The 23250-nt window shown below is 41.5% G+C and overlaps 1 protein-coding gene across 4 annotated transcripts; it reads right to left on the reverse strand.

The window, feature by feature from the left end:
• Positions 1 to 4721: 4721 nt before the first annotated feature.
• znf821 (zinc finger protein 821) lies at positions 4722 to 23218 on the reverse strand. Of its 4 annotated transcripts, none has more exons than XM_068320594.1 (6): positions 20519 to 20734; positions 13448 to 13579; positions 13205 to 13320; positions 11290 to 11388; positions 10273 to 10439; positions 4722 to 8595 (listed from the first exon to the last, which is right to left on the reverse strand). In XM_068320594.1, the coding sequence occupies exons 1-6, from the start codon at positions 20664 to 20666 to the stop codon at positions 7659 to 7661; spliced, it is 1599 nt and encodes a 532-aa protein (XP_068176695.1). In that variant the 5' UTR covers positions 20667 to 20734; the 3' UTR covers positions 4722 to 7658. The 4 variants fall into 4 exon arrangements, with proteins under 4 accessions (XP_068176695.1, XP_068176685.1, XP_068176708.1 ...); XM_068320584.1 differs by having other exon boundaries at positions 4723 to 8595; positions 13205 to 13323; positions 20519 to 20732; XM_068320607.1 differs by having other exon boundaries at positions 4724 to 8595; positions 13205 to 13343; positions 20519 to 20731.
• Between the last annotated feature and the right edge of the window lie 32 nt (positions 23219 to 23250).

Genomic DNA, 23250 nt, shown 5'->3' on the forward strand with positions numbered 1-23250 from the left:
CCCCCCCCTCCCCCTCCTATGTCAGCACTTCCTTCATCGCCACGCTTTGTTGTTTCCATCACATTCGGAACATTCTTTGCTTCCTTTGTGACCGAACTTTGGAAGGCACGAACAATGAAGAATGTGTTTCGTAGCACGGCGAAGCTACTACGTCTTTAAACGATCATAACCCAGTGATCTTTTAACTCCTCCATTCATCGGATCACGTTTCCTTGAAAAGCGCTTGCCCAAAAAAAAGCGATGTTGGCGCTGTCGGGTGTATGTTGCGGCCTGCTTTTTTTTTTTTTTTTTTTTGGCAAGAGTTTTAAACCTCCGTGAGAAGAGCTGCTCTCATTCTGCAAAGAATGCTTGTTCTACCTTTCTTACAATCAAAATAGTGAGAAGTCAATCAGACTGTTCAGCAATCAGGTTCCATTCCCCAAAAGTTGTGCTTTTTTTTTTTTTTTTTTGAACACCACCATGAAGGAGAGGGACCTTTCTGTTGGTATTCATGTTGCGTATTGGAATATCCTGGACAGATAGACACATTCCATTAGCATCAGTGAGAATCTTTTATCGTCGTGTTTTTTCCTCACTTTCTAGAGAATCATGATAACCCACCCCATCCTGTTCACTATACCTCAAAAGTTTGCTTTTTTTTTTTTTTTCCTCGACAAGACTGGTGACTTCAAATGGAATTTTTCAAGCGTGCAATTTTTTGGAGGAGTCCCTGTCTGGTCAACACCAAAGCCACCTGTGGAGGAATGAAGCGGAGAGAACATGAGATGGTCACTTTGGCTGCAGGAGCCCTTCAACCCAAAGACCTCTGGAAGGCTGGAGAGGCCTTGTAGTTTTACTTAGAGCAAAAGCAACCCTACGTGTGAGCGAGTCATTGACAAAATGCTCTTTGTCTTCACTTTAAGTTATTCTTTGCTCAGTTACCAAATTAAAGCAATAGTTGTTTTTTCACAGCACACGGCTAAAAACCTCTGGTGGTGGGTTGTTTTCTACCTTTATACGTGAGGTGTGACCTTCTTTTACCCTTGACAATTCAAAGTGATGCACTATTTTGCTATTCTATTTTTTCTTTTTTCTTTTTTTTTGTCGACGTCTAAGTATTTCTACACAAGCAAAGAATGCCTTTGACAAATTTTTCTAGAAGTCAGTAAGGTTGAAACATCTTCTCTTGGGTTATTTTTCTCGCTGGTGATATTTTCTCTCTTATGGATCAAATGCATCTCCAAGAAAAGGCTTGACTCTAATCAAGTTTGTGATCATTATTAAGTTGTGTTCTGTCTTTAGTTCAAACATATACCTTGCTTTTGTACTAGATTAAACTTTATCCAGTGATTGTTTTGTGTTGCACATAGAATTGTTAGTCATTAACTTCACACTGACCTTGTTCATAGGAATCACAGTACAGTAAGTGTTTTTTTTTTTTTAACGAAGGGAATATGTTTGAAATGTTGTTTTATAGTTGGAGAGAAAAAAAAAAACAACTGACTTGCTTTTTTTTTTTTTTTTAACTCTGTTTACAAAGTAGCCAACATAAATGCTGCAGTTTTCCTACATCTGACAGATTTTTTTTTAAACTTCTTTGTGAAATCCAAAAAAAAAAAATCAAAAGGGTGAGATTTTGAATAAGTGCAATTAGACGACATGCAAATCCAGAAGGTTCATAATCGGATTTATTCCTCACACAGACATTCCCATCAGAAAGTGGAAATCAGGCATTCTTACCGTTCACAGCACTTTGGAAAATACAAAGAATCCCTTTTAAAAAAAAAAAAAAAAAAAAGTTTCCTGCGTACCCTGTTACATTTCCTTTCACTGGATGTGCACGGACAGGAGGATCCTGACGTGGTTGTGTCTAACTAAGATGTCGGTGCTGTAGCTCAGGTGTGTGTGTGCGTGTGTGTGTGTGTGTGTCAAAGTGTCAGTCGTTTTCAACTCTTATCTTGAATACAGCCCTTAAAGCCTGATCCTCTGTCAGCAGGTGAAAGGCCCATACAGTATCAGGCAGTGATTGTCCAGCATTTGCAAGCCGACCTGAAAACAGTTCTCAGTTGTCCATTAATAGTCATAAACAGTTGTTGTTGTTATTCCTCCTGTCCTTACTGACGCCACAAAGACTCCGTATCTAACATCGCTTGACACACGCCTGGACGAAATAGCTTTGTATTGAACTCTCAAAGCAGAACTTTTGTCTCCTGCTGCTGGAAGTGAGATCAGTTTTACAAGTACTTGATATGCAGATGATGCCATAGTCTTCGCTGTGTTCTTGTTTGCTCTGGTGGCTCCTCCAGGTCTGGTCAACCAATCTCTGCTGATATACCAGCGTGGGAATGTCACAGACCCCACTCCTGGTAGACTTTGAATGATTAATCTGGAAGTGAGAAAAGTGATCGGCTTCGGGTTTGAATGTAACGGAGATCGGGCACTGCAGGTTATGATAGATAAAAAACAAACAAACGTGAGTTCATCCTTTTTTAAAAATTGCTTCGCAATAGATTTTGGAAATAAAATTATTACATTTCAAAATTTTTAAGCTCGTCACAGGTTGTTTTTTTTTTTTTCTTCTTCTTCTTCTTAGCAATATATAAAAAATCCTGAAATGTTTTCATGTAATCTTGGCATTTTCAATGCAGTAAACTCAGTATTGTACCGTTCGTTGTCTTAAGTATGGCTTTCTGGAGCAGTCGGGCAGGGTCGCTGATGTCTTTTGTTTTTCAATTGTCGTACAAACCAGTATTTTGCTTTACCACTTTTTTTCCTTAGTGGTATCGATCTTTCTACAACTGAGTCAGATAAACATTTGGAGTCAAATCATTCATGTGGCCCTCAAAGCGTTCAACTTGTGTTTTTGTAATTTTGGCACGATTGCCGGACCGCTTGTGATTTTAGGTGGAAATGTGTGTGACGGGGGGTGAAGTGGTAGAGCTTTACCGCCTGTTGATTCTCACAGCCAGACTGTCCAGTGCTGTTGTGAGGTTTTGTTCTGCTCTGAGCGGTGTGTGTGTGTGTGTGTGTGTGTGTGTGTGTGTGTGTGTGATACAACCAAGATGTCCTTTTGAATCCTTTCATTTTGGTGGTGGTCTGTTGCTGTAAGTAATTGCACTAAATGCCCTCCTTTACAGTGTTGTGTGAAATAAAAAACTTGGTAAATTGAAGAGTCTCAAATGTAAAGCACACAAAATCGTGGAGAAATCAAGTTTGTGTGTTTCTGTAGATATAGACGTGTAGATAGCTTTGATGCTTGTTGCTAATGCCTTAAATTCTGCTTCGTGCCGTTTGTGAAAATGAAATAATGGAACGACGTGTCGGTGGACGTGATGTCATTTCAGGTTGTGCAAGAGCTAATCGTAAATAACAATCCTTGACACTCTTACCGTTCTGATGAGCAGAAGTTGGAGAGTTCTCAAATCATTTTACAAAAGGTGATGATGAATCCCACCCCCCACCCCCACCCCTGCATAAAATGATCAACTCTTTCTTTTTCAATGCTTTTAATGCTCATCTGTATATTTTGTTTTTTGACGTGTGGAAGTGAAGTAAATGGAAGCTCTCACCTACACTTTTCACGAGACGATGCCAAGAGTGTCAGCAACGGAGGGCTGTCCAATGATTCCTAACGCACTTATCCTTTTTTATTGTTGCACAAGATTAACTTTTTTTTTTTTAAAAATCCCTTAAATTAATGGATTGTGTTTGGCGTCTTGTGCTGTATCCCATTTCTGGACAACATTAAGTGAGTTAGACTAAAAGAAGATGGACATGCTGCGTAAATCAGATGGCTTTCCTTTTGACGGTAATGTAATAGTTTTTTGTGATGTTGCTAGTGGGGATTTTTAAAATGATTTTTTTTTACTTCCAGTGTGAACTACTTCCTGTTTGATCCATTATCGAACTGCAAAGGTGAATTTAGGACGTTTTTCTGGTGTGGAATTAAATCAGGAAAATGGTTAAAAGTTTTAAAGAAGTCTATTTTAAGATTTGACATTGTACTTTTTTTTTGGCACAAAGGTGACAATGCTTTTATGTGACATGTAACTGAAAAGAAAAAAACAGCGTCTTTTTTTAAATGCCTAAATCTGCAAAATATATGCAATGATGTAAATATAACAATTTCTTGAGTATAATCCAGGTTGTATGAACTTTGTAGAGTGAGTTTTAATATAGTACGGCCGTACCAATATGTATTGATCTTTATCCGAAGCCTTAGTTGTTGACCGAAAGTGCTCCCTTAGAATACCCTACACCTACCTGACTTTAACAAAGCATTAATATCTATTTTGTTGCATTTTTATTTGTACCAGTTTTGAATGAATAGATTTGTACTGTATATTTGTACCTCTGTGAACTATTTAGGGCGGTTTTTGTTTTTTTGTTTTGCTGTTTTAATTCTATGTACTTTAAGGACACAAAGATATTGTATTTTTATTGTTACAGCCAACTTGGAGACATTGCATTTATCATGTTTGTTAAGTAAACACAATATAATATATACATATATATCTATACAAATATAAACTATTATTCAACTTGTGTGCTGTGGTTCTTTAGTTAGTCATGGTATGTATTTTAGGGTTTTTTTAATCGTGAGTGGAAGTTTGTGGTGAACTAGTTTTGAGAACTAAGATTAAAAGTTAAGTATATTTTCAAAAGTATAAATTTCCCAGTTTGGGGTAAATAAAGTATATCTTTTAACCAGAACATTAAAAGCAGTTAAAGAACAGATGCCATCAGAGCTTTAGGTTTTCAACTCAACAATATGTGCTAACTCCAGCAAATGGAGACGAAGTGACGCTGGACACAACTATTATAATAATGTCACTGTTTATTCCACATTTTCTTGACCAGGTTTCATCATGGTTTGTACATCTGTTAATCCAGAAACAGGATGGCATCCCAAACATGTCAATTCACTGATATCACAGCAAGCATGAATATTCTCATGAGTGGTTTAAAGTTCATTCATTTTGGCCTTGTTCAGAGAGGTTTGTATTGTAAACATGGACATTGAGAGAAAATCCTGATTGTGTATAGAAAGGCCAACGTTTCAAACATTTCTCCTTTTGCTTAGACTTTTACAAATCAGGCAGGCATAAAGTAACAAAAGAACATAAACTCATACTGAACCATTCTCAAGTGCATTTTCATGGCATGCAGCTCCTACCTCATCTATACTGAAAGTACTGCACGTATAGACCCCACTGCGCCCTGGCAGAAGTGTGTCGGGCCGTGTGACGCGTTAATGTGATGTTGGATAAAAGGGCATTTCATTAGCAACCTCTGAGAATACCCAGTATTCATAATCTGAGAGAAGAGATAAATAAAAGACACCTGAAGACTGTTGAGAACTTCGACCTGCCCTTCATATTTGTGTGTCATGAAAAGGATGGCAGTGGAACCCTGTTGCTTTCGATGTGCTGAACTGAGACGACAAAACCTATCTGGGAACAAAGTGGCTCTAAAAAGTCAAGAGGCAGGACCTGCACGTGATTCTTACGAACCAGGATGTAGAGGGTACCGCAGGCGCCAAGCCCAGAGTGAGATTGCCTGAGAAGCTTTAGAATGAAGTCAGTTAAAATTAAAAGTTGAATTCTGCATAGTTTCGGTGATCGTGAATTCATTACCCTTGGGAGTAAATAAAACATCTGTTGCATAGAGGTTTGATGCACTCCTAGAAAAGCCCAAAACTAAACTTTTTTTGGGAGGGGGGGGGGGATTCTGTCCTTGGTTGACCTTGTTCATGTTTTGTGAACGCTTTCCCTTATACATGGTTAACGTACAGCAGCTTTGAGAAACAAAAAAAAAAAAAGCTAACGTTGTATACGGGGTAATTAAATATCAAGCTATTGTAGTGTAAGGGGTAATTAAATATCATGCTTTTGTAGTGTACTTTGTAAACTCCCCCCCCACAAGAGGACGCTTCACAGAATCCCCGTATGTTGGAAATGAAATATGCCAGTTTATGAGCCGGTAAGGTTTTTAATTTGACATTTTTAATTCTCTTTCAGCAGTTCTGAAAGTGTATGTTGTATTTATAGTATTTAGTGTTCCGACTGGTTTGCAGTTCCGTCATAATCAGCTTTTTTGGAAAGCGTAAACTATTCAGAACGTGTAAGTTTGTAGATAAAAATATAAAAGTATTCATGAAACTTTCAATAGCACTTTTTTTTTTAACCTTTATTACATGTGCTGTAATAGGTAGGTGATCTAGGAGTGACTCAAACAGAACTAGTACTCGTCTTTCAGTCTGGTATCCTCGGAAGAATATTGCAGAAACTGCTCATTTGACACTGTAACCATTTGAATTCGGAGGAGTGACAAAAATAAATAGAAAGCAACAAAGAACTGGAGGTGACCTTATGAGGGTCATCCAGCGACGGCCTCTCATTACTCGGAGGACTTTTGGGCTTATTTTGTTACCAGCATTTCCCACATGAAAATCATATTCTCATTATATTGCATAAATATGTGCCAGAATGAGGTTAAGGAATATGATTTTGTTTTCCAGTGTGGGCTGAGTGTGAACGTAGCCCCAGTGCTCTGAGATAGATGGAGATAAAAAAAGAAAGAACAAAACACAGGTTTAAACATTTTTAAAATACGTTCCTCTGACATTTGAATGAATAACTCTATTCTGCCAGCAGAGGGTATTTGGAAATTATCCCCATTTTAAGCGGTGCAGATTTATCGAAGGTACGGCAGCTTCACCACCCACGTCACTGTTACATAGATTTAACTGTGATCCTTAAAAATGAAGCCTGCATCTGATGGGCAGAATTCAAGTAATGTTACAAATTCTGTGGTTGACAAGTACAATGAGCATAAAATATTTAAGAGGTAACTAATGTACAGTACAATGACAGCAGCACAGACTGATTTTTTTTTTTTTAAAGTCAAAGAAACACACTAACGTTGAGAAAAAAAAAGGGAAAATACTGGGAGTGTGTAGTGATGCAGAGAAAAAAAAATATCACCGGAGAACGTGTGTGTGTTGAGCAACACTGGGCATGTTAAATAGGACAAAACATTCAGAGTTACACTGAATCGAACCTGGGGGGAGTATATTTATGAGAATGTTTGTGTCCTATTAAAGTGCCTGAGTGATAAAAATGAACTGTGGGGGGGGGAAACAACCCGCATCCTCTGTAGTTAGGGTCTGTGTAGAGCTTTGGAAGCCTGGAGTTGGAATGCTGTAAGCCACAAGACAGAGGGCACAAACATGGCGCCAGCTGAGGTAGTAGTTTGACTGAATATGAACTTCCCAGCGCCCCGTGACAGCAGCTTGAAGACGGAGGTGTAGCTAACAAGCCACCGGGCTCGTGGAGCGGACCGGAAAGGAGGAGGCTGCGGCTACAGAGTCCCCACTCCCACCACTGGAGGTCCATGTGCAAAAAAAAGACTTTTTCCCATCAAGAGGAAGAGGAACTCTTCCTAGAATGAAGTGTGTTGGATCTGCTGGCCCACTGACGCACGGATAAATCTCTTTACAACATGCGGTTTTGTCATCATCCGTACAATGTGAGACATTCTCAACCCTGTTCCCAAGGTCTTCTAGACGGTAATAAATTAGAAAGTCAAGTTTGGTCTGTGTTCAATAAAGAAGTTTGCGTGTGAAGATGTTCAACACAGAAGAGCTTGGAATGGTTCACTGTCAAGGCGCGTTCCATTTAGGGCAGCTTCATGAACAGACCGTTATCGATGGAAGGGACTGGCATCGGGCAGGGGAACTGGAACAGACTCATGTCTGCCGTGAGGGCGGCCATCGCAGCCGGATCGTGCTCGATCTGCGTCCTCAGAGCCGGGTCAATCTTCTCCAGCCGTCGCTTGATCCTCTTGGCCTCTCTCTCGCGGATCAGCCTGGCCTGCCTCTTCTCCGGCGTCTCGTTGGCCCTCTTCAAACGCATGGCCTCCCTGTCTCTCTGCAGCCGGCGTGCCCGCTGCTCTTCCGACTCCTGCATCCTCTGCATGCGTTTGGCCTCGCGGTCCCGCAGCCTCCGCAGTTCCCTTTCGTCGTCCGTCTCGCACGCACGCTTGTTCTTCTTCGCCGTGCGCTCTCGCTCCAGACGCTGCATACGGGCTTCCAACGGTTCGTTCTTCCGACGCAGAGCCCATTTTCGCGTCGGCGACTGGGCCTCCACCAGCTGCTGGTAGGCTACGCAGCTGTTGCACACCAGCAGCACCCCGGCGGGGTACACGGGCATCGGGCTCAGGATGTCAGGGATAGGAGGAAGGCTGGAGGAAGAGGAGTGAAGAGAGTCGGGGATGGACGCGAGTGACGGCCCTTCGCTGAGGAGACTGTCGGGCAGGGAGGGGAAGGAGGCTCCTTGTTCGGACGCTGAACACTGTCCGGGGCCGGGGCCGTGACACTGGCTCGAAATGTGGCCCAGTCCCTGGCAGGGACGATGGGCTTCACATAGGTTGGGGTCGAGGTCGGGCGCTTCACAGGGATGGGGGCCCTGGCAGGAACCGGGGCTGGAGCTGGGGCCCGGTCCATGGCAGGAGCCGTGGGAGGGGCTGGTCATAGGGCTGCTGGACAGGGAACAGGTGTCCCTTCCGCTGGCGGCGTCCATCCTGGTCGTGTCAAGGACGTCTTTAAGCTTCGCCCTGAAAAAACACACACGGAGAACATTTGTTCCTTTCTTGAAACTGATTTCCAGATATACTCGTGTCATTTCGATGTTTGTTTTTCTTCACTGGTGAGGCATAATCCTACTGGGTTTTAAATTACAGTATTTTCCCCACTATAAGGCGCACCCAAAAGCCTTTCATTTCCTCAATTTCTTTTAATCCAATGCGCCTTATATATGAAAAAAGTATGAGTTCTCAGATGTGTTTTATAATCCAGTGAGCTTTATGATCCAGTGCTCCTTATGTATGAAATACATTTTTTAAATAAGCCATTCGTTGAAGTTGCGTCTTATAGTGCGAAAAATACTGCACATCCTCATTATAGTGCGAAAAATACTGTACATCCTGGCTTGGTGGAAGTGAAATATCATTCCCCTGCATAACAGAGGAAACACGTCGCCTTGTTACAGTAGTACCTTCACATACACGAGTTTTTTTGACATACAAGCCATCGCTTTGTCTATATTTTTGTTCGAGACACGAGTGGAAAATCGAGTCACGAGCCGTGTTTTGGGACACCACCGCTAGTTGAAGACGAACATCAACTGAGACCGTATATCGTTCTCTCCCACGTGTTGTCCGCAGAGTAAAGATGTAGCTCATGTGTACGCATGACTGAGTTTCTACATACGAGAGGCAGGGAACACTCCAGACAGGTCGCCAGTGCATCAACGGACTTTATCATTGTTTACGAAACTTATATAGGAGTTTGGGCTTTTTTGGGGGGGAGGGAGCTTCTTTTTTTTTTCAGGTGACTTGCTTACAGACAAAGTATCTGTTTCAGATGCTGTAAAACTGATAAGACTAATTTCATACATCCTCTATTGACGATGATTCCATCATCTATGACGGCTAATGACTTTTTTTGGTTTGTTTGTTTTTTCTCTTCACTCAAACATTCATCGCGGCTTCCTTCCTTGTTTCTCCTACAACAGATCTTGACATTGGTAGTGCTGCTTAAATTTCAAGGTACTGCTAGTTGCTAAGCAACCTCAGTTTATTTCCATTAAACCTGTCATCTCGGCGCTAATTTTATTCACCCCTCATGTTCCACTAAGCAGTACTAATGATGTGTTTTCAGCCAGCTCTCCTTTGGATGGATTTGATCATATCCTGGGACGAAGTAGGATATGTAAGTACCTAAATAGTTGTTTTTAAAGGACCTCACATTAATGACTCATCTTTTTTTTTTTTTTTTTTGGGGTGTGTTTTCACTGCACTCATGCCAAAATACAGTCTCATGAATTAAACTGCGGTTTTAAAGCAGCATCTGCAGCTGAATCAGAGATTTCTGCTGTCTTTGTTGGATAAAGACATGTTTGTAGCCGACCTTACTTCTTGTATGAAATGTGTAAAAACGAATACAACAGCAGGAGTATTATTTATTGCAAAGAGAATGATGCAAGCACACGCTACATTTTATACTTATTTACTACATATTATGATTTTTTTGGATCCAAAACTAGTGGGAGTAATGTATTTAAATGTTTTAATACAAATTACCTGCTTCATGACAGATCTGTGATTTTAAGAGAAAAAAAAAAATCTAGAAAAACCTCTGGGGCCATAAAAGTACATTTATATCTTTAAAATCACTTGTTCGACATCCTTTCAAAGAAAGAAGACCAGACATACGGTAGAGTCAAACCCCACCTGTTGAAGTTGTTGGTGTCTGTGAAGCGAGCGCCACAGACAGCGCAGTTGGAGAGGCGGTCCTCGGAGTGGATGAGAAGATGCCGTCCAAGCGAGCCCGGCGAACTCAGGGCTCGCCCACATACTGGGCACACGAAGCTCTTGGTGTTGCTCATCATCGTTGTGTGCTGGTGAAAAAGGAGAAAGGAAAGGAAAGGAAAGGAAAGGAAAGGAAAGGAAAGGAAAGGAAAGGAAAGGAAAGGAAAGGAAAGGAAAGGAAAGGAAAGGAAAGGAAGAGAAGGACAAAACATGTTTGAAGTCGACCACTGACAAGAAAAGATGAAGATGGTGACTTTCTGCTTTGTGGTATTTGATTGTCAAAATTCACGACAGGGACAAATAAAGGTCAAGAAAAGAAGAACCTAATGGTTGACATCCATACGCTTTGCATAGCTCTAAAGTTAATCCAAAAAGATGGAAACTGATATATCTCACAATGTAATCCTTTGAAATCACCAACATCTACGCCCTGATCTGGATTGTCACAAAAAAAAGTCACCTTTAGTATACTCGGGAGAAACTTTAATACAAATCTATCCATTGGTTTTGTGTAGTCCTGCTACCAAACAGATGAGATGATTGTTGGAGACATAAAAAGAGCTGAAGGTGTGAATTACCGTAAAATGAAGGATAATTAACCTGAGGAGGAGGCGAAACTGTAAAAGCAGCACTTTAAGAGAGCTCTGGTAATAATTTACTGCTGATGTATAATCTTCTTCAAAAAGAGGACACAGAATATTTGAGTTCTGGTCGACCTCCTTTCCCAGTGTTGTCCTGCTTTAGTTTTTAGACTCCTGCCTCTACCTGATCACACCGAGCACGGGATCAGGTCAACGACCCCCACCTGCATTTCACTGGAGCGCTGATGCTCAAAGCTTCTTATTGGCTTTAAAGGTGATGACCTCACAGGAAGCAATAAAAGATCTGGAGCTGCTTTGTTTCCATTATTGTGCACTTGATGAAGACGGAGGTTCTCACCTGGTAGACATGGGAGATGAGCTTCTCAGGGCTGCTGAAATCCAGAGTGCAAAGAGGACACACAAAGTTGTTGCTGAGGTCCGAGCCTTCCTCACACTCCTGAGGAAAATAAAGCATTGTCACACACAGATGTCAGGAAAACGGCAAGTAACAAATGTGCAGGTACCACCATTTTGATTTGCAGTTGCAATCTATTTGTCTTTATTTGGAGATTATTCACAATCTGAACTCTGAGTTTAATGCACAGCTTTTTTTCTTGCAGGTTGGAGCATTTCTAGCATGTGATAGATAAGTGTGTGCGCAAACGGCTGAAATTCCCTGAAACCCCGGTGAGTCACGGGCGACATGATGCTGTGTGCTGTTGCACATGAGTCACACACACAAGCTGATATACAGAACATTTTCAGATGGTCCGGTCAAAAAAACATATTTGCTGCTACCAGGAGTGATCCGCACCAGTCCAATGGATATAAATACATCTACAACGGTCAGTTACAACAGGCCTGAGGGGGGCGAGCAAAGACGGATAATTGAATATTCCTAATTCACAAAAGATTGTCGTTTAAAAAGTTGTTACTCATTTTCACTATTTACCCGTACAGTAATCCCTTGATACTAGTGGTTAATGCGTTCCACTAACCGCCACAAAAAACGAAATTCCCCGATATTGCGAAGATTTATTTTATTATTTACGGTAATTTAGACGTTTATGAACCCTCCCCATACTGATTTTAAACCACCTTCTATATGCATTACTTTTTTCCTACGCTCTTATAGACTGTTTAAAGCATTTCTGTATTAAAGAAAAATCGCAAGAGGAACCGTGAGCACACACAGGGGTGCTGTCAGCCAATAGCAGGCGTGTACGGTATCACGTGACTGCCTTATAAAAATCCATGATGTAGTGAAGCCGTGCATCCCGAAACGCGAATAAGCAAGGGATTACTGTACCTGATCGATAACGTCGATCATACATCCCCACAAATATAAAATCAGTATTATTAACATATTAAAGATTAAATCCACTTTATTCGTCCACACAAATGGGGAAATTATCTTTTCCACTCCAGTTTTTGTACATTATATATATGTATATGTGTGTGTGTGTGTGTTAGTCAAAATACATCAGAGGGACAGCACATGTTAGAGGTTTTGGAGATAAAGTCAGAGAGGCCAGACTGAGATGGTTTGGACATGTCCAGAGGAGAGATAGTGAATATATTGGTAGAAGGATGCTGAGTTATGAACTGCCAGGCAGGAGGCCTAGAGGAAGACCAAAGAGGAGGTTTATGGATGTAGTGAAAGAGGACATGAAGGTAGTTGGTGTGAGAGAAGAGGATGCAGAAGACAGGGTTAGATGGAGGCAACTGATTCGCTGTGGCGACCCCTGCAGGGAAAAGCTGAAAGGAGAAGAAGAAGAGTTGTTAAAGCACACACAAACATCGTATACAGGCCCCTGAACAAACACAACACACACTAGGGGCCTGTAGGCATGCAATTAATAGCAATTCATACAGGAGAGGTGGAGGGATGGGTCACGACTTCTGGGTGCGCCCCAATAAGCAGCTTGTGGGGGGGACGGCGCCTTGCTCAAGGGCGCCTCGGCAGTGGCTGGGAGGTGAGCTGACACCTCCCACTGTCTGCTCACACTCCAAAGATGTCTGGCGGGAGCGGGAGTTGAACCGCCGATGGCTGGGCTATGTGTGGTCCCCAGACGTCCGCTCTACCCAGTGTGTATTACCCAGTGTGTATTATTCAATACACATCCCAGTGTGTATTATTCAATACACACTGGGAATTGAATAATTCCGCTGCATGTAGAACTCAAACTTCTTTAAGATGAGGCATAAATAAGACCACTAGAACCAAATTTGGCCAGAATCCCAACCATGACAGTCACCAGCCCCCCCCTCACCTCTTTGACTCCCGCTCCTAGTAGGCGGCACTGAGATCTTTTGGCGGTCATATGGTCGTCGGCGGAGGTGTTAGAGGACGAGTCTTCACCGTGGTTGTCAGGGTCGCTGTCACTGTCTTCTATGGAGGCAAACACATCCCTATCAATACAGACAGACAACAGAACACAGAGCAGGGCTTACTCTCACTAACAGCCCCCCAGCAGAGTCCCTCCAGCTCCTCTGCCCATCCCTCCAGCCTGTACCTGTGATGCTATCCTGCTCTTGGATTTCCTGGGAGTTGTTGCTGCAGCACTCGATGTCCTCTGTGAATTCGTCTCTTCCGTCCATGTTAATAGTGTGTTGAAGTCCTGGGATGCCTGAAGTGTGAAATGGCCCTGGAGACATTAAGATGAAAGCGGTCAGTAACATTTCAACTGGGGATAACAAACTAACTTTACTGGATTTGCAAAAAAAAAAAGAAAAGAAAAAAAGTGATTTTTTTATAATTTAATGATGATTGTTAAGATTTGATTTTCCATTTCTTTATGGCACGCTTGATCAACACTATCTCCAACTCATCTGATGGAAACATAGTCAAGTTGGATGGTCCAACACCTTTACACCACGTTGGATGAAGAGCATGAAAAGTACAGTATTTTCCGCACTATAAGGCATACCAAAAAACCTTTAATTTTCTCAATTTTTTATAATCCAATGTGCCTTATATGTGAAAAAAGTTTTAAAATAGACCATTCATTGAAGATGAGTTCTCAGATGTGTTTTATAATCCAGTGTACTTTATGTATACATTTTTTCATTAAATAGGCCAATCATTGAAGGTGCGCCTTATAATCCAGTGCGCTTTATAGTGATGAAAATACTGTAAGTCTTTGATATGACAATGAATGAAAGGTAAAAATTCTTGTCGGGTTTGTAAATAAAGCCTGTGTGACGGGCTGTCGGAAAAAAAATATGGGCCACAAGACGCCCGTCAGGATTCAAGGTTCCAGAAGACGGCTTTTGAGGAACGACGTAGCTTAATCTCTGGTGTGTGTAGAATATTACAAGTACAGCCCAACATAAAGATAAACTGAGTCTAATGCGATACAGAAGTCTCTTTATTTTATCCACCACATGCCTTCTTTTGCCCACAGTGACAGCATCTACTGCCACAGCACACCACAGGAAGGTATGAATTTTTCATTCACCTGTACACAAGCTGGAGGTTCCTGTTCATTCACAGTCAGACACACAACATCTGTCCAGAATGAGATCAGAACGGTTTCCCGTCAGACTGAGCACAAACTGATATAATTACAGTGATCGAGAGGCATGACCTAAGGGTGTTTTTTGTTTTTTTTATACACCTCTATCAACTTTTGCGACCCTCTCATGCAGGGATGTCAAACTCGATCACACAGACTATCCAGCTGGCCAAACGGATCTTTCATTTATTAAACTATCCCAGTAATATTTTGACTAGTGCTGTCAGGCGATTAAAAAAAATAAAATCTAATTACAGGATTTGTAATTAATCTAATTAATCACATTTTAATCTCATACCTGCTAAAGGCCCCCAAATAAAGAATTTGAATTCTAGGACATTACAAAATTGTAGTGCATGACTAATCAATAGAATACACCAAGAAGAGAAGATTAGAAATCCATATTTTTATAGGTTAAGTGTGCTTTATAAATGAAATTCAAAGAAAAAAGGCCAAGCAAATCAGCAAACCAATTACACCAGGTGCATTTCTCAAAAACGCAATACGAATACAGTTAATTAAAATAAATACAATTCAGAAATAAAATAAGGCTGAGTCTCAAATAGGCATACAAGCAGACTCAATCAAAATGAATACTAAAGCTGACTCAATACAGCAATTCAAAATGAATAGTATAACATGCCTCTAAATAAGGCCACTAAATATCAAGATGCCAACAGGCTTTTCCTAAGCTAACGTTACAGGAACTGACAACAGACAACTCTGTGTCCTTTACATGTTTTGCATTTAAATGATACATTAGGGGGCGGCACGGTGGCGCAGTGGTTAGCGCTGCTGCCTCACAACACGGCGGACCCGGGTTCGAGTCCCGCTCTGTGCGGAGTTCGCATGCTCTCCCCGTGTCTGCGTGGGCTCTCTCCGGGTTCTCCGGCTTCCTCCCACCTCCAAAAGCATGCTTCAGGTTGATTGGCCGGTCCCAAATTGTCCATCCAATCCAATCCAAACTTTATTTGTTGAGCACTTTACCACAACCGCAGTCGACCAAAAGGAGTGAGTGTGTGTGAATGATTGTTTGTTTCTGTGTGGCTCCGCGGTACACTGGCATCGTGCCCGGAGTGTCCCCCGCCTCACACCCTGAGACTGCCAGGATAGGCACTGGCTACCCTGCGACCTGCATTAGCGGATTAAGCGGGTTGGAAAATGAATGAATGAATGATACGTTAGGCTGGAGCTGCTTCAGTGATATGAAGATTCTCTTTTACAAAAGGTACCAATAATAATAATAATGGATTAGATTTATATAGCGCTTTTCTGGACACTCAAAGATGCTTTACATCAGATCCATTATTCATTCACTCCTCATTCATACTTGTTGATGGTAAGCTACGTGTTTAGCCACAGCTGCCCTGGGGCAGACTGACGGAGGCGTCTACAGCGCAGAATCACTGCGTTTTTGTTGATAGTTCATTCTTTGCTCTTTTTATAAAGAAACTTTCCGCCCAAAGGTCCGAGTGGTCTTACCTCGCTCTCCTGTGTCACGTCCATCTCTGTTGTCAGTCACTCTGCTTTTGACTAGTGGCGCAGGTAGGAAGTGACGTCACTGCAGCCTACGGGTCCCTCAATGGGCCAAATCTGCCACTCGCGATTAATTGCGTTAATTTTTATAGCGCATTAATTTGCAGCGTAATTAATTAATCTAATTAACGCGTTAAAGTGACAGTCCTAATTTTGACCTAACATTTCAAAACACCACAACTACTTATTCCCCAGTTAAATAAACTGGTGATCCGTCTGAGCAGTGTGTTCAGACACGGGGACTCCCAGAACGTCGGTGGCTTCCATTCCAGCTCTCCGCCTCTGAAATGAAATAATGAACGCCGAGGCGAAGCCACTGACATACATTAACTTCATTTGCATCACAACCCCCACTTTTTCACACACGCATACGCTCAGATACATGCTAGCTCTGCTCGACGGTCGTGCTGCAGTCCCACGGGGGGAGGCGAGCGTGCACTCTTTTCTTCCGGCTAACTACCTTGCAACTCAGTGTGTTTTTTCTCTCTCTCTCTCTCAGTACCACCCACACACTAACAGCCTGGCTCACCCTCTGTCCTCCCTGCTTGTATGTAACTTCTACATCTATACCATCATGAGGCTCATGAGGGGGTGGATAAAGCTTCGTATCATGGCAGCCCATATGTGCCTCAATTAACTCTTTGTGATGTTTTTTTTTTTTTTACTTTTGTATGTTTGATGGTAGCCCAGCGGGGGTGCAGGATTCTCTTTTCTCATTATCACACTTGACCAGGCAAACTTGCCAAAAACTGTTTGATTGGAGACAGTTTTGTTGTCACGCCACTCAACATCCCACATCAGAGAGCTACACAAAACGATCTCTTCAATCCACTAGTGCCCCCCCCCCCCCCCCCCGGTAAGATCGGAGACACGTGACGGGCAGGAGATCCTGACTGCAGTTACCTGAGACTGACAGGTGTCATTTACAGCCATCGTCACAAACCTGGGCTGTTTCTCAGTCAGCGTGCTGCACTATTATTCCAGGGTGTGTAGATAGAGGCTGGGTACTTTTCCCATGGAAACCAAAACCATCCATTAGTGATGGAGAGGGTCAGGATATTGAACTATGAACTACTACAACAAACTGGCGACACCACACACACCGCCAATGATTGATGTGTGACTGATACCCATCCCCCCGCCGCTAAGGTTCTGTCTGTACATCTGTCTCTCCTCCCCCCTCGGTCCTGCCACTGTGATGTTATCTCTGCGTCTGTGTGTCTGTAGGCAGGAGGTGACGCAGTGTCTGACTGAATCCAGACAAAGAGACAAACTCATCAGCCAACAGACACACAGAAAGAGGGAGGAAGGGAGGAGGAGAGGCAATGGGGGGCTGGAGGGGTAGCGCTCAAAACAAAACAGACAAAAGACAGAATGCCAAAACTCTACTCCGACACGGAGCAATGGGGGGTCCTGTTGGATTCAAAGTGGCCTCCTCCTCCTCCTCCCATTGACCCGCCGTCCCTTCCAAAACACACACTACAGCAATGAATCTGCAGGAAGCACTGGGGTTCCTTTCTCTCCCTCTCACACACACACCCACCCACCCACACTCTAAGAAATGAAATACAGTATTTTCTGCACTATAAGGCGCACCTAAAAGCCTTTCATTTTCTGAAAAGCCGACAGTGCGCCACATAATCCAGTGTGTTTTATAATTCAGTACGCTTTAAATTTGAAAAAAACAAAAACGTTTCAAAATAGGCTGTTCGTTGAAGGTGCACCTTAAAATCAGATGCACCTTAAAATCCAGTGCATCTTATACCTGTATATGAAAAAGGTTTAAAATAGGCCATTTGTTGAAGGTGCGCCTTATAGTCCAGTGCGCCTTATAGTGCGGAAAATACTGTACTATTGCAAAGACAGCTCAGGTGATGAACCATTTTCTTTTTTCTCTAGATTATTTATAGTCTGAAATGAACCCAAAATATTTTTCATGATACCAGCAGAGAAAGGAATAATCTTATTTTATGGCTTTTGATCCAGTCAAATAACGACACTGCCACCAGGAAAGGACACAAAATCACAGAAGACCAAGTGAAAGACAAATTTGAGAGAAAAAGTTCAATGAAAATTTGTAAAAGCAAAACAGAACCAAAAGAAAACGTGTTTCTGTTGTATTGTTTGAACATCATGTCCCCCCTCCTCCAAAAAAAAAAGATGATTTAACCTCTGTCACCACACATGAACTCTAATACCTAGCTAGATGTTTATCAGCTGGTGTCCATTTTCTCCAGAAGATACGTATCACCTCTACCCCTAAAATTAACTTTTGGATATTGCCATGTGTCTCGATGCTGTTGTGCATCAATTACAAAAACCTACACAGACAGCATTATTGTATTATTGTCTGGAATCCCCCGTGTGTGTGAATGTGTGTGTGTGTGTGCGTTCTTGTCAGTCTGCCTGTCTCTCAGACTCCCCGCCTGTCTGGTCCGTCAGTCTGTCAATCCGGTCTGACCCTCTCGTCTGTGAATGCAATCCATACCTCACGAGAAAAGACGGGTAAAGCAATCAAGGAAAAGCACGGAGGAAGTCGATGTGCAAAACAGAGTCTGAGATCACACTCCTGTGACACGGCAAGGGCAAAGGCTCGTCAGTGTAAAAAAATCTTTTGGATTTCTCACATGAAGTGCACCAAGTGAGCCGCAGCCGAGACCACACTGAAATAAACCCTCCTGAGGGTTTTTAGCTTCCACTCTGGGCTCTCGTAGAATCATCACAGAGGGGCAAACGATCTCTTTAGCGCTCGGAGATTTCTGCATGTCGCAAGTGCAAGATATATATCAGCAGCAGTTTTAACAAACTATGTTTAGAAAGGAGGAGTGCTGTGTTCATAACTCCAGCAGGCGACGCCGGGTGATCGCTCGGTCAGCCGTCTGTCCACCAAAAAGGGCGTAAAGAGGTCAGAATGTCAAAAGCAAAGGGAAAGACACCAGTTATTAATTCACAGCAGGGGTTTCCTCACTATTCCTCAAGAAACTTTGAGTTTTATCTGACAGTTTTCACTTTCGATTGAAATTGAGATGCTTTGTATGAGGAACCACTGGTTGATGACAAGGACGCTTTAAGTGGGGATGTGGACACTCAGACCACACGGAGGAAGAGAGCAGGCAGAGGTCGGTTGTAGAAGAAAATATCTAAAACCATGTCCTGGTTTAAAAGGTGATATATGAGAAACAATGGCTTCATCCACTGTCAACCTAAAGTCAAAGGTAAATACGCATGTCTTGAACTTCTAAGACTTTAACCTGAACACTCTGTTGGCTTGAACACAACAGAGTGTGTTTTTGGGAGTGGGACAAAGGCGGTAAAACAAGATAGAACCCCCATAGACATGGGGAGAACTTACAAACTCCACACAGAAAGGACCCAGAACCGTCTTTTTGTGAGGCAACAGCACTATCCACCATGGCACCCCATTACTGACAATACAAACAGTTTCTTCCCATAAACACTTAACTTCACAGAAACCAACTCAGGTGTCACATCATATCTGCTCCAGAAATTAACCCGATTTATTCGTATGAAAAGCTGGAATCTTAGTGTTTAACTTTTAAAAAAAAAAAGATTTTCTCTTTCATACAGATCCATCAGTCGTTTAAAAGGCTACATATTTGAGTTTTTTCGACTACTTTCCTGCTGTCATACACTGAGTCTGAGATGTCAGAGCCAGCTGCACCGACACCATCTGAACCAAAGTGGAAAAGCTTGACCCTTCCGATGATAGTTGAACAAGAAACTCTCATCCTGTTTCGTCTTCACGCGTTTCTGCTCATTAACATCCATAGAAATTACTTCTCAACAAAATGGTTAGCCACACGTCCTACAATAAGGACTCTGCTGAATGTAGTTGGATAGATGTAAAAATACCTCTCCCAGAATGATAATGATGGTTTTTGCACACATTATCAACATAAAAAATGTACACTACTATGGTGCAAGGCAAATGCTGTTTACCATTAGGTTAAAGTGGCAAATGTCATAAAACTATATGCAAATCTTCAACAATATAAACAGCCACCAAACAAATACTGGATAATTACTAGAGATCTGCTCATTTGCATACTCAGCTCAATATTTACATTTGTCATCTAAATAAGCTGTCCACTTAAATGATTTGTTCCTCTTTTAATCGTGCACAATTAAATGTAACTAAAGCAGAATATTAAAAAAAGAGGCAAAGAAATGGACAGATATTATCTTTGACACAAAGTCCAAATTATAATGAAGGTGAAGACATCCATCGTATTATAAAATTAAAATTGTGCAAGCCAAAATAAATGCTCGATGTTTAATTGTCAGCTGTTGGGTGTTTATGCTGTGAATGTGGAACACTGAACGTGTGATGATGGGATGTCATGAGGATTCCTCTCTGCTGTAACGCGTCTGTTGGTCTATTAGACGATGCAGCGCGTCAACGGAGACGATGGAAACACTGTTAAACACCATCCCGCTAAACAATAACACACAACAAAACGAGACGCGGCCTGAATGCACAAAATAATGTAAAAAAAAATACCGGATACCTACAGTTAACTTTGAAGGGGTTGGTCTGTTTTCGCCTGGACATATTACGGTCCACTCCCGGCAAAAAACTGGAACCTCCGCCTAACCCACTCCAAGAGTATTCCGCAATGAGGGGACTGGTGATGAGCGAAATAAAAATAATAGGAGACATCAAACAGCCAACTCGATAACCGTAGTTGGGACCGTTTTACAAACGGATGCATAAAAATGATTCCTTCGGTTAAAAAAAAAGAAAATAAAATAAAAACAAAACACCTTCCCGGTGCCAGTCGATCAGGAGGTTTAAAATGATGTCCAAGCCCGAGCGGAGACTCCGAGCAGCCCCGAGCTGCTACGATGTCGAGCTGCCGGAACCCGCGCACCCACACTGCAGGACGCACGCGCTCAGCAGATCCAACGTGAAAGCGTCGAAGCCACGAACAGGATTATGGGAAACGAAAGGACGTACATGGGCTGTGGGTACACGGTTGCGTTCAAGTCCTGTGGGAGATTTTCAAATTTACTTGTAGTCAAAATATTCCCAAGAGGATAAAATATGAGTGTATAAGAGGGGCTATGAGAAAACGCACCATGTTTTTTAGGGGAATACTCTATATAGTATACTATATATTATTATTATTGTCATTATATTGGTGGTTTTGTACACAGTACTATATAGTAGTGTTATGATTATACAGTATATGTATAAATGACTACAAACTTGGAATTCTTTACAGGCACAGATATAAATAGAATATGTGTTAGGAAACAGCACCAACTGATGAAAGCATGAATATTTTGATTCACATGTGTCTCACATTATGTATAAGACTCATTGTAAGAGTCACTTCACAACATGTGATTAGATCCCATGACAGCTGCACATATCCTGCAATACTATCCATGATATCATTTCTAGAGTCACATTGCTTTTGAAAATATTTTTTCAAAAACCGAATTCTTGAAATCTAGTCATATTTAACTAAAAACATCAACTGGTACAACGGAAATACTGTAATATAATTTGTATTTTGAGTAAAGTGACACTTATTCATATTATATTCCATATTTCGAGGAGTTTCACAGCAAAGTTAACTGTACAGTTTGTTGTACATCTGGAAGTCAATGCTAGGAGCTTGCAGGTCAACACCACAAAAAAGTGACTTGATAGGTAGTGAAGTGTGCTCCCGTTGAGCATGTATAAGGTTAAGAGAAATGGATCTCACTTGCAATCCTTGTGTTTTACTTAATGCAATAAATTGGACAACAAAAGTCCAAAACACAATTGTCATAACATTTTCCTAAAAACTAAAGTCAAAGAAAGTAGGCAGATCAAATATGGCAAATGGATCGTCAGCATTCAACACTCTATAAAACCCCTTGATTATTATAGTGTCAGCTCAATAATTAATGATCATTTCAGCAATTCTAAGGCAGAAAACAACTGGAAGTATGTAATAACATAATTTCCAACTTGAATTACCCATCCAAAAGATTATTTTGTTATGATATCAATTACATAATTGAATTTAATCCTGCTGTTCAACAAATTACATTATTTAATCTGTGGATCAATTTTACATGATACCATCATCCTTATTATCCAGTGATTGTTCTCTGACTGCGACTACCTGGTGTGTCATTTCCTTCTGATTTGAGGCACTTTATAAATTCCCAGAAATTATTTTTACGCTTCATATACTGTATCACACGTGCATATTATACATGCATATACACATGGTGGATTGAAGGGCAGCTACATGCAGTGCCCTGGAAACAGTTTTTGAGGTTCAGTGCCTTGCTCAAGTGCAACTCAGCAGTGCTCAGAAGGTGAACTGACATCTTGCCAGCAATCAGTTCACAGTTCATACTTTGTGCTACGCTGGACTTGAACCAGTCACCCTCCTATCCCCAAGCCAAATACTGATTACCGCCGCCCCATTATTATGATCAATGACAATTAATCAGTAACTATTCTATTCTTAACTATTCTAACTTTACCATATTTCAACCTTATAACTATGTTCAAGTATTACCATAACTAATGTAATACAGTATGTTATAACGATACCTGCTCACACTGATGAGGTCATTCCTATCATTCAAATAACTCATTGGACATCGCAGTAGACACTAGGGGGCGCTCAAAACTACTAAAGTGCTAATGTCATAACATCACATGTTGTCGTAATCACAGAATGCCACGAGTAAACCGACCACAGCACGACATTGACAGCGAAAATATGTATTCTTCCGCAGAGCTACAAGAAAGCGTACCATATTTCAATCAAATCATGCGTTCATGTTATAATATCTACGAAGACATTAATGCAAGTGAAATATATCATGCATTACTGTTGATAACCAAGTTACTCCCAATTATTTTCTGTAATCCAGTCAATTAAAATAATTGATACTATTATCGTTAGCTGGCTGGCTAGAGAAAGACGAACCAAATGTTAAAAGCGAGAACGAAAATAGAATAAGCTTGCTAGCTAGACATCGTCCAACAAATTAAAATCTTGGAGTAAAAGTCTCCTAGCTATATAAGTCATATGATCGTAAAATACATAAATCTATTATTACCCATTGTGTCCAGTGAACACTAGCATATCAGGCGAGTCTCAACAGACTAAAGCAGTCCTGTAGAACAAGGTAACGTTGGTACGTGTTGAAGATAAACTTCAGCTCTGTAGAACAGGGATCTATCCCGTCCGCATCCGCGTCGTTCACAAACCTTTCAGAGATGTCAGTGT

This window comes from Antennarius striatus, chromosome 1, assembly GCF_040054535.1.
Source record: "Antennarius striatus isolate MH-2024 chromosome 1, ASM4005453v1, whole genome shotgun sequence".
Lineage (NCBI taxonomy): Eukaryota > Metazoa > Chordata > Actinopteri > Lophiiformes > Antennariidae > Antennarius > Antennarius striatus.